General features: G+C 44.8%; 1 protein-coding gene across 3 annotated transcripts in view; it reads right to left on the bottom strand.

Annotated features, from left to right (window-relative positions):
- The window catches only part of LOC146785834 (transient receptor potential cation channel subfamily V member 6-like), a 318,210-nt gene extending 305,505 nt beyond the window's left edge, over nucleotides 1-12,705 (bottom strand). The window contains exon 1 of one of the 3 annotated variants that reach the window (XM_085635167.1): nucleotides 12,399-12,705. In XM_085635167.1, the coding sequence (XP_085491293.1) occupies nucleotides 12,399-12,538 (140 nt within the window). In that variant the 5' untranslated portion in view covers nucleotides 12,539-12,705. The remainder of the gene's footprint in view (nucleotides 1-12,398) is intronic. The other 2 variants (XM_085635169.1, XM_085635168.1) reach the window with 2 other exon arrangements.
- Nucleotides 12,706-14,224: the final 1,519 nt, after the last annotated feature.

Raw genomic sequence — 14,224 nt, 5'->3', positions numbered from 1 at the left:
GTCCAAACTTTTCGCCTTCAGCTCCAACTCCTTCAATCTTATATCATGATCCATTTGGCGTTGTTGTGCCTCCAGGGCCAACTTCTGCTTTTCCATTTCCATTTGTCCTGCCAACTTTGCCATCTCCATTGCATGCGCCCTGTCGGCTGCCCTGTCTGCCAGCTCCTCTGGCGACCGGACTCTGCTGGGCTCCTCAAGGTTGTCGGGTGGAACGATGTCCCCCGCATTCCGTGGGTCTCGTGACTCCTTCCAGGCTCTCAACGCCTTGGCGTACTGGACCCTCCTCTTGAATCCAGCATGGGGGACTCGGAATTTTACACTGTAGCCTTTCAATTGCTCCATCGAGTAGCCTTCCAGTCTCTCCCAATCCACCTCATCTATTCCAGAAATCACAGAGAGCGCTCTTCCAGCAGAGAGTGAGCCAGGCATGGTTGCAGTAATGGCAGATGTCTCGACAAAGTTCAACAAATGAAAACCTGTGGCTGCGTTACTTGGTCTGCTCTCACTATCTGGTGATTAATAACTCACTGTATGCAAATTACAAGTGCAAATCCGAAATCCCAGCCGCTGCCAACAATGTTAGAGTCGGGGATCTCTGGTTGGCGCAAGGTTGCCCTTGTGTCAAGCAGGAACCCTCTCCTCCACGTCAGGGCGCAGGATAACCCCTCGCGAATGACCCTTGCTCACCCTCTAGGTGCGTGGCGTGAGCAGCCAAGGCGATTCCTCAGGCGTTGTTGGTTAAGCACTTACAATCGTACACACAGTAAATACATCAATCCCCCCAGAAACGGACACCAGACTTGGATATATATCAAAATACGATTCTTTATGTAAAAATAAGGTATATATATCTCAGCAGACTTATCACAAGACCAATAACGTTTTCGCTAGGCCGCCAGGTTATACAGCAGGCAAATGTTCTGGGTTCGTAGTTTCAAATGGATACTTTGTAGTCTCTTTACTTGTAGTTCCAGTACTCACAGAGATCGGTTCCTGCGAACGGGGGAAATAAGGCGTTGCGGGCCCCGAGCCCGATACTGGAACTTCTTTCGTGATGTGGAGAGTCGGCACAGGTTGGTGCGACTCTCAGCTTGGGAAGTGTTCTTGGGTCCTCAATCAGCAGGTGTGGGCACGTAGGCAGGCGCGGCCAGCGACCCTTTAGCACGGCGGTGCCGGAGGGTCTCCACAGCGGGGGCGGCGCGGCCTGAGATGTCCGGGGATAGCGAAGCGGGGTCGCAGGGCACGGTCAGTGCAGCTGGATGACCCGGCGTAGATCACAGTCGTCGGACGGCTTCCGGCGGGAGGGGTGATAGCGCGGTCAGCGCGCTCCAGTAGCAGGCGGTGACAGGGATGCAGGCGGCCTGGCCCGGGGACAGAGAGCGGCTCAGGACGGAGCGGGGCTCTCACGGGTTTGAGGCAGGCGAGCTTCTGAGTGTCACGGCCCTAGGAGGGACGATGAGGGGCGCAGTCTCTTTCCAGCGGGATGCACACACGGCTCGAATTGGAGGACGAGCAAAAGCACAGAGAACCCACTGTTCCTGGGGTTCAGTTCAGGGGGCAAGCTCAGATCAAGCCCTTGGAGAATGTTCAAGCACAAAGTAGCAAAGTCTTCTCAGTAAGTCTCTTCCTCTCCTTTCTCAGCAAGGCAAGCAGCAGGCCAGCTCCTCCAGCGTCTTCTTCTCCTTCTAGTCGGGCAGAGGTTCTTTGTGGTAAACAGGATTCTGATTTCTTAGGAGCCAGGCTCCTACTTTTATACCATGATTCTTTTGTTCTTTAGCGCCAGGGGGCCTAGGCCTGGCTCAGTCCAGTTCTGGAGCACTTTGTTATGGTGACTCTGCTCTTTCCTTTCAGCAGCAGGGCAGAGACATCAGCCGCCCCACAGGGGGTGGCGCCGGCTTTGTGGTGGCAGAGCACAGGTCTATTCAAGAGTCAAGGTGTACTCCTCCCACCCATCCAGGTGTCACCTCTCTACCCACCACCTGGCAGCCAACCTGTCTCTGGGGATTCCCCCACCCTGCTCCTTACTGTTGCTAGGCAGAACACACACACACACAGCAGAGGCGGACTGAGATGGTCAGGTCAGTAAATACTAACTTTCTAAAAGTAGCATTTACAAACCCAGGATATTAAAATAAACTTGACTACAAGAAGTATTTTATTATTCTGAGTTCAGGCATACCAAACTTGACACTCTACCATGCTCTCTGAGTCCACTGGGGTCACAGCGTTGGCGTGATCCCAGCAGCCCATTCTGGCCTATGGAGAGCAGGTAGCCTTCAATAGTGAAGAACGGAAAGGGCTGTAATTCACTACTAAGACATGCCACACACACCAGGGCATGTCTTACCTTATGCCTACAATGCACCCTGCCCTCGGGCCTACCAGAGGGGTGGCTAATATGTAGGTAAGGGAAGGTTTAGGGACTGGCAAGTGGGGGCACTTGCGCAGTCAGCGCGACGGTCCCGGACCGCGCACAGGGTCTGCGGTGGCAGACCCTAGACACACTTTACAAGGCCGCTTCCGTGGGTGGCGCAACCAGCGCTGCAAGCCCACCAGCAGCATTGGCATTCACAAGCCCTGGCACCCCTGGTGCACTTTACTGGGGACTGACAGTGAATCCAATAAACCAATCATGGACATCAATTACAGGTACACTTTACCTAGGGAGCACTTGCACTGCGGCACGGATTAGCCGTGGCGCAGTGCCCTGAGCGGACAACACCAGCAAAACAATCGAGGCACACCATCAAAAAGTGGAAGGGAAACTCACGCCAAGGTGCCAGGTCTAACACATGTATTATATGGGATAAGCTACCCCCTGGCGTACATGGTAAGGCTCTTGCAAGTCACCTTGGAGTTCCTTAACCTCATAAAGAAACTCAGCCTTTGGCCTCGCTCGTCCACTAAGGGGCCGATTCTGATGTCATTAGGAAACTGTTCCGAACAAATCGGTCTTGTATTCGCTTCCGAACAAATAGGGTCTTGCGAGTCTGGACGACCAATTACGATGCTACCCAACATCGTTTGGTCGGACACGCATTGACTTCAATGGGGGTCTGCATTCCGAACGAGAAATTGAAAACCTTGCACTCTGTGGCGGGCACCCCATGGTGCCTGCCGCATTGTGCATGGTTGGGAAGAGGGATCGATTGGGTACCTCCACAGGCCCCATTCGCACACCTACGGGTGAAGGGGGCCTGCAACGGGCCCCCAAAGACAGATCCCGACAGCCGTTTCTTGTCAGGCTAACCGAATCAGAACGGCTGTCAGAATCGGTCATCGTAATCGCTCATCAGGAAATCATGTCCATAGAGATGTACGAATAGGCTCTGAAAGACTTGGGCAGTCTGAATGCCTTTTGGAACTGATTTGGACTGCTCGAACGGTTTCCGGACATCATAATCGGTCGTTGGGAAATGTGTACAATTTGTTTGGAAACAGGGCTTCCGTTTTGGATTCTGCAAAACATAATCCCATTGAGAGCCTTTCCGAACAACATCGGAATCGGCCCCATAGTATGGAATTTTTCGATGACTTGTAATATCCTTATACGTTACAGCAGGGGATAATTCATACCTCATATAAATTGTAAGGATACTGAAAAATCCTTAGACTGAGAACAACTTTATCTCCTTCTTACAGGTGTGTTCTAATGCCAGAATGTGCCTGTAAGAAGGAAAAACGCAGAAGACCCTTTTAATACGTTATAATCTGCAACTTCTGATGTCAGACTTCATACAGGCCCACGGCGCCATCTTACCTCTTTCCGCTGTCAGAAGAAAATAGCTTGGAATGAAAACAGACATTCTTTGCAGCTAAACAAAGCAAACGTGAAGGTTAATTTCGGTAAGAGACCGAGAATTATCTCCGACACAAAAGAGCCTTTCCTGCTGTGCCAATTACCATAAACAAGGCTTCTAAAATCCTCATTTACATCAGGTGCAGCATTTAAAAAGAAACACTGCTTTCTCTTTTTGTTCAAGCCCACAATGCAATTTTTTTTTTCACCACTACATTATATGGGCCGTGCTTTTGGTTGAAAGACCCACCTCAAGCAGTGCATTAAAATATGAAATATTCATGTTTTCACATCAGTCTTTCTTATTGTTATTTATGATGCTTGCTAAAGAAGGAACTTGCTTGGAACATATTGCAAGGAATTTAATGAAGCAGCATCAATTTTATTCAATAAGTATCAAATCCTATGACTGCTACTTTCAAGGGGGCTGCATTGTGAGCAGATACAAAAGGTGATGCATTTAGCAGATATGTTTGCATTGAAAGATACTATTAGGGAAGGGAAGAGGTGTGGCGTCGCGGCCAGGGCGACTGACTCGGGAATCTGGGGATCACGGTTCGATCCCCAGCACTGGCGGCAGAGTAGCCCAGCACTATGCGATTCTGGGCAATAGCTTGCTTAATCTTCCCGACGGCCCCCAGCGCCTAGAGACCCTTACGGGTGATTGTTCGCACTTTACAAATGTGGATATTATTATTATTAGACAACGCAGTTGTGTGTGAAAACAAAAGGACTGCAGTATTTTTTACACATTTGAACTTCGCTGGTTTGTTTCAAGGGAAACTTTTTTAACAGAAGACACTGGGAAGCTTCTGGATATTACACCAAGGCCTTTATCCTTTTTACTTACCTAGTGCTATAATAAATGAAAATAATGAAAGCGCTATGCCTCTGTACTTTTATGTTGTATGTTAGACCTGACATACTTGGCATCAATCTTAATAAAAATACAAAAAGTATCCTTAATATTATATGGTATAAAGCACCCCCGGCTGTACATTATAAGGATATTAAGCCAAATTAGAGTTCCATGAACTTTTAAAGAAACTTGTTCCTCTATATGTCATATGTCGCAAAATTCCTTGTTGACTTACAATATCCAATAACCTTTCATAAATGTTTTCCGAGCCAAGCTAGTGCCTGCTTTGAACTATGGACATTTAGCTTCCCTGGGGAAACTGGCAAGTGTCTCATGAATATTCAAATAATGGCATTTAAAAAAATATTCGCTTATCCTTGGCACGCAAGGAGGGCCAGGATGAGGCTGGAGCTGATACTGGCAAGCCTAGACCTGTCCTGCCTAGGAGACCGAATTAAATATTACATCAGAACCCTGTAGGCCCCAGTTCCATCCCTGAAAGCTCAGCTACAAACAATATTTGCAGATCAGTGCTCTCCATGGCACTCACAGCTGCTCCAAGCCATCAGTGTCCTGAAGAAAGAAAGAACAAATTTGACCAATCCAAGCATCACCCTGCCAATGTGGAAAAAGACAGTGAATGCGCAAATTACTCAAGCCTCACTTGAAAGAGACATTGAAAGGATCTAACACAGGCCACTCTGCACAGCTCTGGATGCTTCCTACATTAAGGGTAAAGCCCAACTCTATTTTAAATATCCACTGAGTCCTCAGACTAGAAACAAAACCACATACATGAGACTTCTAGCGCTACCAATTGTTGCTTGATCCACTTTGGACACTCAGGGACGGGTTATCTTCTTGCGACTACTATCTCAGGACTTGGCCTCTCTTGCTGTGTTGCTGTCCCCACCTTGCCAATGACCGACATTGCCTCCTATTTCCTCTCTGTCAAGGCAATAGCCTTAGACGCTGCAGGGAGGCACCTAACATGGGGTTTACTGATAACACCCCACAGTCTTATGCAAGGCTTGGGAAATCTATCAATATCATCTGAGTAGCACTACGCACAGCCCGGCCCATTGGGTGGAAAACGAATAAGAACTGTGAGACTCCTGGTGAAGAAAATATAAGCCTTGACTAACTGATCCTGACAAACAAAAACCATACTGCAAGAGCCACATGCAAAGCCCTCTTAGAGACTGCGGCCCGGTGCACCACAAGAGGACTGCCCCCTGTCTTTTATATTCCAGTACCATCTTTGTGGGCCTTCTCAGTGGGGCCATGAAACAAATCCAGCAGAGTCTAACATCCTTACACACCCACTTGTTAGGCACCTTGTGTTCTACAACCTCACTACGACCAACTAGCCTGCACCTTTTTTCCCTTTTCCCATAACCCTAAATGAACCTCTATAGCAGAAAACGGTAATACTATATGGACTCATTTTTCATCCCTTTATTGCAAAATAATTTTAAACACAGTTTACAAGGCGTTGTGCTCTTTTTAGAAATATTATTGATTGCATTTTGCATCTTCTAATAAGCTTTTATCAATAATTGCTGGTTAAGTATTTACGTGTGATTGCATTGTACGGTTGCACATACGTAATGATTTTAATGAATCGAACATGAATAAACATTGAGTGGCTTACAGTATCCTTATAATGTACAGTAGGGAGTATTTTACCCCACATATATTTTGCCTGCAACCAGTCATGCCTGTGGCATACACATTAAAGCCGCATCTGAATATTAGGTTAGTCATTGTATCTAGTGCATGCTGCATTGATGCAATACGTCAAAAGGCACTGGGCACCAGATAGACAGGAGCCACTAACTAATGACCTGGTTAAAATGGTACATTACATGGGCAGAGGTCGGCATCTTATTAGGTGGCTTTATACAAGCATAAACACACACACTGCGGCCCCTTCGGCCGCACTGAAGGTCACATGGGAGAGGGATATGGGTAGGATCTTCACAGACAAAGAATGGACCAGGGTATTAGAACACCCAAGGAAGACATCGAGGAATACGAAATTTAAATTCATACAGACCATGGTCTTGCACAGGGCCTACCTTACTCCACAAAGATTGGACAGGATGTTTCCCCAAACACAGCACCACTGCCCGAGATGCCTGGTAGAGGGCGCTGATTTAATGCATATGTTGTGGGCCTGCCCGAGATTACGGACCTACTGGGACACCATACGACATAGGATAGGGGAGGCGACACATCGCGAGGTGAAGGATACAATAGAGGAGTGCATATTGGGGCTGCATGTCGGAATGTCAAAACACAAAGTGCAATACCGTTTTGTGGATTTGGCACTTATATTAGCCATACGTAACATTACAATGAGATGGAAGTCAGGGAGGCCCCCAGATGTAAGGGCATGGCATACGGAAATGGTACGCTGGGGTACCGCAGAGAGTGCAGCACTGCGCAGGGAAGAGTTTAAAGGCTTACGGAAAGTGCCAATAGCACTAGAATGGGACATCCTGCTGGAAACTATACGAACCACAAGCCCCGCACCCAATGATGGGTACTAGGATACGAAAGGACAACCATGTTAAGCGGATGTAGTGTACACAGGAGGTATCGAGCCGCACACCAACAAGTAAGCACACAGCCTAGACGGATCCTTAGATAAAGAAGGCTGTTAAGTGTAGTACGCGTGAGACCGGGGTGGGAGGGGAGTGGGGAGTTTGGGACAGTTAGATATATTATGGTGGAAATGTGAATCCTAAAAATGTACATGCTTACCTAGCTCCTTAAACACTGGACTCGAAAGCTGCAGTAGGATGACATATGTATGGGGGCTGCAGGGGAGTACTGCAGCGGACGCATGTGTAAATGGTCAAGTATTAAAAAATGGGGCAAGCTGTACAGTGCATAATGTTGTAAATGGAAAAGGAGAAACTCAATAAAATATGTTAAAAAAAAAGTATTAGGTTAGTCATCCTGTGCTTTTACAGACAGACAGGGACAGATGAATTCGGCAGTACGAATATGTATTTGCAACTGGTAGCCCTGTTTGTGCCAGCAAAAAACACTAATTATTCTTAAAGTCTGCCAAAAGAGCAGCAGGTTTAAAGTGACAATTCAGTTTTAACAGATCCAAGTTAAAATCCCTCATTTATGAACATGTTTTTCCAATCTGCTTTTATACTTGAGTTAATTTCACTATGTAGTTTATGCATGATACAACACGTACATTTAACAAGATACGTATTTCATTTCTCTGTGTAATTTGGGCTTTTTGCTTCAGACAACATTAATTTCAATACATTCACTTTAACGCAAGTAATATATGCACATCCTCCTATGAGGAAAATGTGCTTTGGATTTCACTAATATATCTCAAAGCATCAATGAAGGTTTACTTTCACAGATATTAGGCAATCCCTTGTAATGTTCACAACTACTCATCTTGCACATAAATTAGTGTTTGGTGCAAAAACAAAATTGTATGCTTGATGTGTCATTGTTTTTAGGTCGAGCCTGGGCAGTGCATGCGCTGCTCTGCGAGTCATGCTGTATTCAGGTAGAGACGTGAAGCTCCGCCCACTCTCTGCCCATATGTTTCATTGGCTTGTGTCATTGTCCACTGTAAACTGTGGCTGTTCATTGGTCAATAGGCTTAGTAGTCCCTCCTTAGGACCGCCTTGTTTCATTTTGTAACCTCCCATGGAGACACCCCTGTTACATGTGTTGTTACTCTGTAGGCTTTAATTACAGCCTCCGAGAACTATTTTCTCAAAAAGCTTTGTCCTGCCTGCTGTTGCCCTACTTCAACATTATTTAAACATTCCTATGGACCCCTGCCTACTCCTAAAAATGTTTTTTATACATTCAGAAGGGCATACCTTCTTCTTTTCGAATGGGTTAACACCTCTTTTGAGGTGCCAGTAAAATGGTAATATTTTGTGACTGGTTTGGTTGCAAAGCATTCAGACGTACAGCAAGATATCAGTATTTTGGAGAAACACCCTAAGCGCACTCCTTTCATATACTGATTCGGTATGGTTTCCTAAACTCATTTAATGATTTGTAAAATCTTTTCTGAATCGTTCAACGGGCTTAGTACGCTTGAAAAAGGGTTTTTGCCTTTGCACTCTTCCATGATTTAGCGAATGCTAAATCCCTTTGCATCTCTGGCCCACTAATTTTTCTGGGTGGTGTTTGACCTCTGGGAAGGGTCATTAACCTTTCTCCAGGTGCTTGACCTTTGAGGATAATCATTGTATTTACCTTTTACTAGTACTAGAGAAAATTGTTGTCCACCCTAGACCCTCAGGTCCTCCAGGAGTAAGGAGCGTAGGTCGGCTAGAGTGGTCAACCTCAATGCTGGGGAACCAGCTTCGAGTCTCGGCAGGGACGCTCAACATTCTGTGATTCTGGGCAAATCACTTAATCTCCACGTGCCTAACAAAATGAATGTGTCCGTCTGTAACGCAACTGGTGCTCATGTAAAGCACTCTGATACCTTAGGGTCGAGTTTGCGCTATATAATACTAAAAAAAAAAACCTGGTCCTCCCATGGATCATTTGCAGAGTACAATGCACTTTACATTCCAACTCTCACAAGTCAGAACAGAGGATGTACCCAAAGCACTACTTTTTAGTCTTGTCTGTGGGTCATCTCTTCATTTCAGTGACCTGCAGGCAGTTACTGCACAGGGTGCCAAAGTACAAGTGCAATGCAGAGCTATTGATATTTAAAGTAATAATCCCATGAACACATGTCCAGACCTCTTGACTTTGAAGCCCCCGGAGCTTGAATGGGCCTTTTTCTTGTTAATATAGGAGTGAGCCCCATTCATACTCCTGGTTGTAGCAGTTAAAAAGGTGTTCATGTTTGCTGTGACTTTTAATGGTAGGATGTGAAAGCGAAGGCCACAAAAACATACTTTGCAAAAAAGAAATAACAGACTGCAATACATGGGTCCTAACTATGAGCACACAGGGGAGTTGTTCGATATTTATTACACCTGGTAAAATTTAATACACTGGTGTTCGCAATTTACCGGGGGCAATAAATTGCACCTATTACAAATTTACCCATTTTAAATGAGGAATTACTTACAGAATTTGGTGCAGAGTGCATAATTTGCTGCTTTCTGTATTGAAATCTAGATGTATGGGTAATTACTGGGCATTTACCCGGACTGAATTTCGACAACTTTAACATGTCAACATTTGGATGCGGAAATTTGCGGGTGGTACGGCAATTACAGCAAAAGTGGTGATTAAAATTCCAGTGAAAAAGTGTTGGCTCAGCGACCAGGAAATTTGAGCCGCTCATAATCAGGGCGCAGACTGTTAAAATATCCACCAAATATAAATATTTTCCTACAAAAATGGCAATCTGCTACTTTTCAAAGTGTCTCCAAATAAGCAAAAAGTGGATTTAGAAAAAGTAATTTTACCCTGTTTGTGTGGCTGTGGCCTTTAAATTCAGGTACTTGTTGAGAAATATTTATGTATGGTAGACATTTTTGCAGACTGTATTTTGGATCCTAATTGTTCCCGAATTATGCCTGTGCACTCTTGGCTTTCAGATGGAATTTATTGTAGCTGAAAGCAATTTGTATTTGTCTTAATTATCAGATTAAAATTATTTACATTTCATTGATGTAAATAAAACATGTTGCTTGTATTTTTTAAAGAGGTAATAGTTTGTTATGTTAAGAAAGAGGAATGGCAAACCGATTTGAATGAAAGGGTTTAATTGGATGAGAAAAGAGATTTCTAATGATAGGGTGGACAAGTCAGAAGGCGATCTTCCGGGCCACTAGAAATATGCAGAAGTGGAGGAGTAAATTATGCATCAGGGTCGATTAAATTAGGCGACAAGAAAAGGCAAATTGTGTGATGTAATGCAACACAGTCTGGTCAAAGATTCCCCCTCACTGTTACTAGTTTGACAACCACATACAGCAACAAACATCTGAAAGATGACCAGTCAACGTTTTCCAAGGCCCTTTCACTGCACAGCAACACGTCACCATGTTTTTAGTAACTTTTGATCCATTTGACCTAGAAACTATTTTTTTGTTGTTAAAATTTGCAGATTATGCAGACGATGACGGATTGTGTGGCAGATGCGGCCAATCCATAGTTATGTGGAAAAAGCAGTGGCAACAGAATTACAACGTTGCAGTGGCCCTGGCTATAGTACACCTGGAGGGCAAATCTATGTGGGATTTAAGAACTAACGTGCCAAAATTGCTTGGTCGGAGACAGTATATAAAGTTGAATCTGGACGCGGCAGCAGAAACCTTAGTGGTGGACAGGTGGTGACACTGCCAAAGACAAGATTGCTTCTTTTGGGGCGGTAGTGAGACCCTAGAACCCCTTCGTTTTTTGAGCACTATATATTAGGCCGAGGAGGTGCTGCTCAGATGGCTGCTTATGGAATTAGGATGATAAGAAGGGGTGTGAACCTGATGACAGACACTAGCAACTAACAACAAAAAAAGCAGACACTAGCAATGTGATCATAGTTAAGGATGTGACTTATGGTGAGTAGACCCAAACATCAAACAAGACAGGTAATGCAGACTGTTTCCTACCCTATGTGTTTAATGTATGTTTCTTACACGCAAGGCCATTGAAAGTATGCGGCAGGGGAGGGGCAAATTATGCGGCAGGGTTTAGTAAATTATGCAGCAGGAAACACGCAAATTATGCAAAGTAATGTGGCACATTTTGTGATATTATTACTTTATTATCTGGACACTTATACATTTGCTAACACTGCCTGCCCATTGGTTGCACCTTATTATTACCAGTTTAACACCAAAATATAGCCATGAGCAACAGAAAGGTGACCAGTGAACCTTTTCAAAGAGCCTTTCACTGCGAAACACACGTGCCACTGCGTTTTTAGTAACTTTTAACTGTTTGAACTAGAAACAATATTTTTTTATTAAAATCGGCAGAATATGCAGCAGATTATGAATTATGTGGCAAATGCGGCACATCTGTAAATACACGAAAAACTCCGTAGTGACACAATCGCATAATCCCAGTGGCCCTGTTTACACCTACGCTTTTTTGACAGTCCTTTAAACTGTGCTGCATTGTTTAACATCTAAATGATTCTTACATGTTTCGACAATGATTTTAAGTCTGTGTATTTATTAGGAATTTTATAGTGATTGAGGAAGCAAAGTTCGTAATACACAGGTTGTTTTGTTGCCATGGACTTGCACCACGGCACCTGGGAATTTCCTACTTTCCGTGAAGGCCACAAGGAAAAGAATTCTTCTCAGAAAATTGGCCTTTGGAATATTTGCGATAATAGTAGTTGCTATTACAGAGGGGGCTTTTAAACGCTTCTGTGACCCCCTACGATGCTGACACTATCAAAAGTGGGGATAGATGCAAAAAAAGACGGTTTAGATCCACTTTTCATTCTATCCCTGTTTTGTTTCATCCACCGGCTCTTTAAACATGTGGCTGACAATAAATGAAAGGTAGCACAAACTGTTAAACATGATCATTGTGTTTGTTTTACCTAATCACCGCCAAAAATACAAATACTTATGAAACTCGATTGTAACTATCAGAGGCCGCAACGACACAGTGAAGACAAGACATTCTGCATGCACGCCCAGCATTCGAAATTCATGCAGAGATTTTTGTGTTGAATTGGACCAGTCCCTGATGACCATTCGGCTCTGAATACACGGGAATGTTTCTTACTTATTGCGAGTTGTTTTTACTCACTCTTTGCTTTTGTTGTTCAGGATGTCATGCATTGTCACTTGGCTGCTGACGGTGGAGACTCTACTGGAGTCCATCAAAAACCTGGTGCTGGACTGGGAAGAGTTCGTCGATATCCGAAACATGTCGAAAAAATTATTCATCGCCTGCCCGGGTGAAAACGCAGCCACATAAAATCTGTGTTACCGCAGACGCGTGTCCCCCAGATGCAGGAGAAGCTGCAGGCAACAGCTGGGTAATGTTGCAGGTAATAGGTGGCAATGGCCACCCACGGAAGCTTTGCTGGTTTCCTGCTGCTGTCAGGGCTCGCCTTCAGTTTATCATTCGCAGGAAGTCACTTGTTCTGTAAAGTACTCAAAACAACGACATGCTAAATAGAAACGATCGCCAGCTTATTTATATTAAACAAGCACTTAAGGCAGGCAGCTCGCAGTGTCACGCCAAGTGCGGACAGAGCATGGTACAGAGGTGAACCCTGGGATGAGCATTTCTGTTTGCAGCAAACAGGTGAATCAGGTGCAGAGTTTCACACACAACCACATCCTCGTATTGGGTCTGAGACACAAAGAGTTGGCTCTGAGTAGGTGTGGGTAACTCTTGTAGTACTCCTGGATTCCAGGAGTAAGACAGGGGTATTACTCTTTGAATAGTAGAGCAAGCCTGGACTAATGGAAGAGTACGTCCAAGCAAGATTTTTGTGAACCTGGTCCCAGGAGTAAGCCAGGCATCCTACAGGAGTACCCCAGTCTTACTACTGAATTTGAAAGGTAAGTTTGGAGTATGTCACACCAACTCGTATCCAAATATTTATGAATCGCGCCCTTTGTGAAATGGACCAATAGTGCATTTAGTATATGATAAGCGAGCCATAGCTAAGCTCCAGAGTTGGGAATATTCAGACCCAGGGCCTGAGTCACAAGGATTTTGCTGTGAGTAAGGGTGACTTACTCTAGAAGTACTCCTGGCTTACTCCTGGTTTCTAGGTAGAGCTAATCACAGCAAAATCTTTGCAAATCAAGCCCCTGAATTCTAGGTGGGCCAATTCACAAAGACTGGTGTGAGTCAGTATGAGTTACTCTTGCTGTACTTTTGGCTTACTCATAAATTTGAGGAAAAATCCAGAAGTACTCCTTACTTACTCTGGCTGTTTATTTAAATGCAGGCGCTCTGCAAGAATAAGCCACAGTAAAATCTTTATCAATAAATAATTAAAATCAAACTGGAGTGCTCCTGCTTACCCATAGAGTTCAAGAGGGTAAGATATCTGTCTTTTCTGCATGGTCATCCCAAGTTTTTCGCATCTTTCTGGACCCTGTATTTTTGCTGGTTTTAGAACTTTGCGCACCTAACCCCCTGCTAAGACGTAGTAAAATGTCTCTGCTCCCCCTTTTAACTTGGTTGAATTGGCATATTCCTAATTGGCGTGATTAACATTCCAATAAGTCCTTGGTATATGGTAGAAAGTGTACCAAGGGCCTGGAAGTTAAAAACCACCAGTGGACTGCAAAAGACACACAATTGATGGACGAAATGCAAAACAAATCAAAACATTCTCCCCCAGTCAAGAGATCTGGGTTAAATCTATCATTCTTTTGCTCACCATGCCATCCCAGTTTAGACCTGGCCATATGCAAATCAGTCTTGACCGTGTGCCTCGTGGGAAGAGTCCAGGCCGAACTGCCAAGCCAGGTCCTCCCTGGACCGGAAACAAGCATCCTTGGACCAGTTTTGTGGTTTCACCCCTCATCAGCCAGGATAGCTTGGATCCAGTGGCACAGTGAGCCTGGGACCCACGTCTGGGCATACCCGGCACACTTAGGGTGAGAAAG

The sequence above is a fragment of the Triturus cristatus genome, chromosome 11 (genome assembly GCF_964204655.1).
Source record: "Triturus cristatus chromosome 11, aTriCri1.1, whole genome shotgun sequence".
Taxonomy (NCBI): domain Eukaryota; kingdom Metazoa; phylum Chordata; class Amphibia; order Caudata; family Salamandridae; genus Triturus; species Triturus cristatus.
The sequence above is the reverse complement of the archived record's forward strand: the minus strand, read 5'-3'. Positions and strand labels throughout refer to the sequence as shown.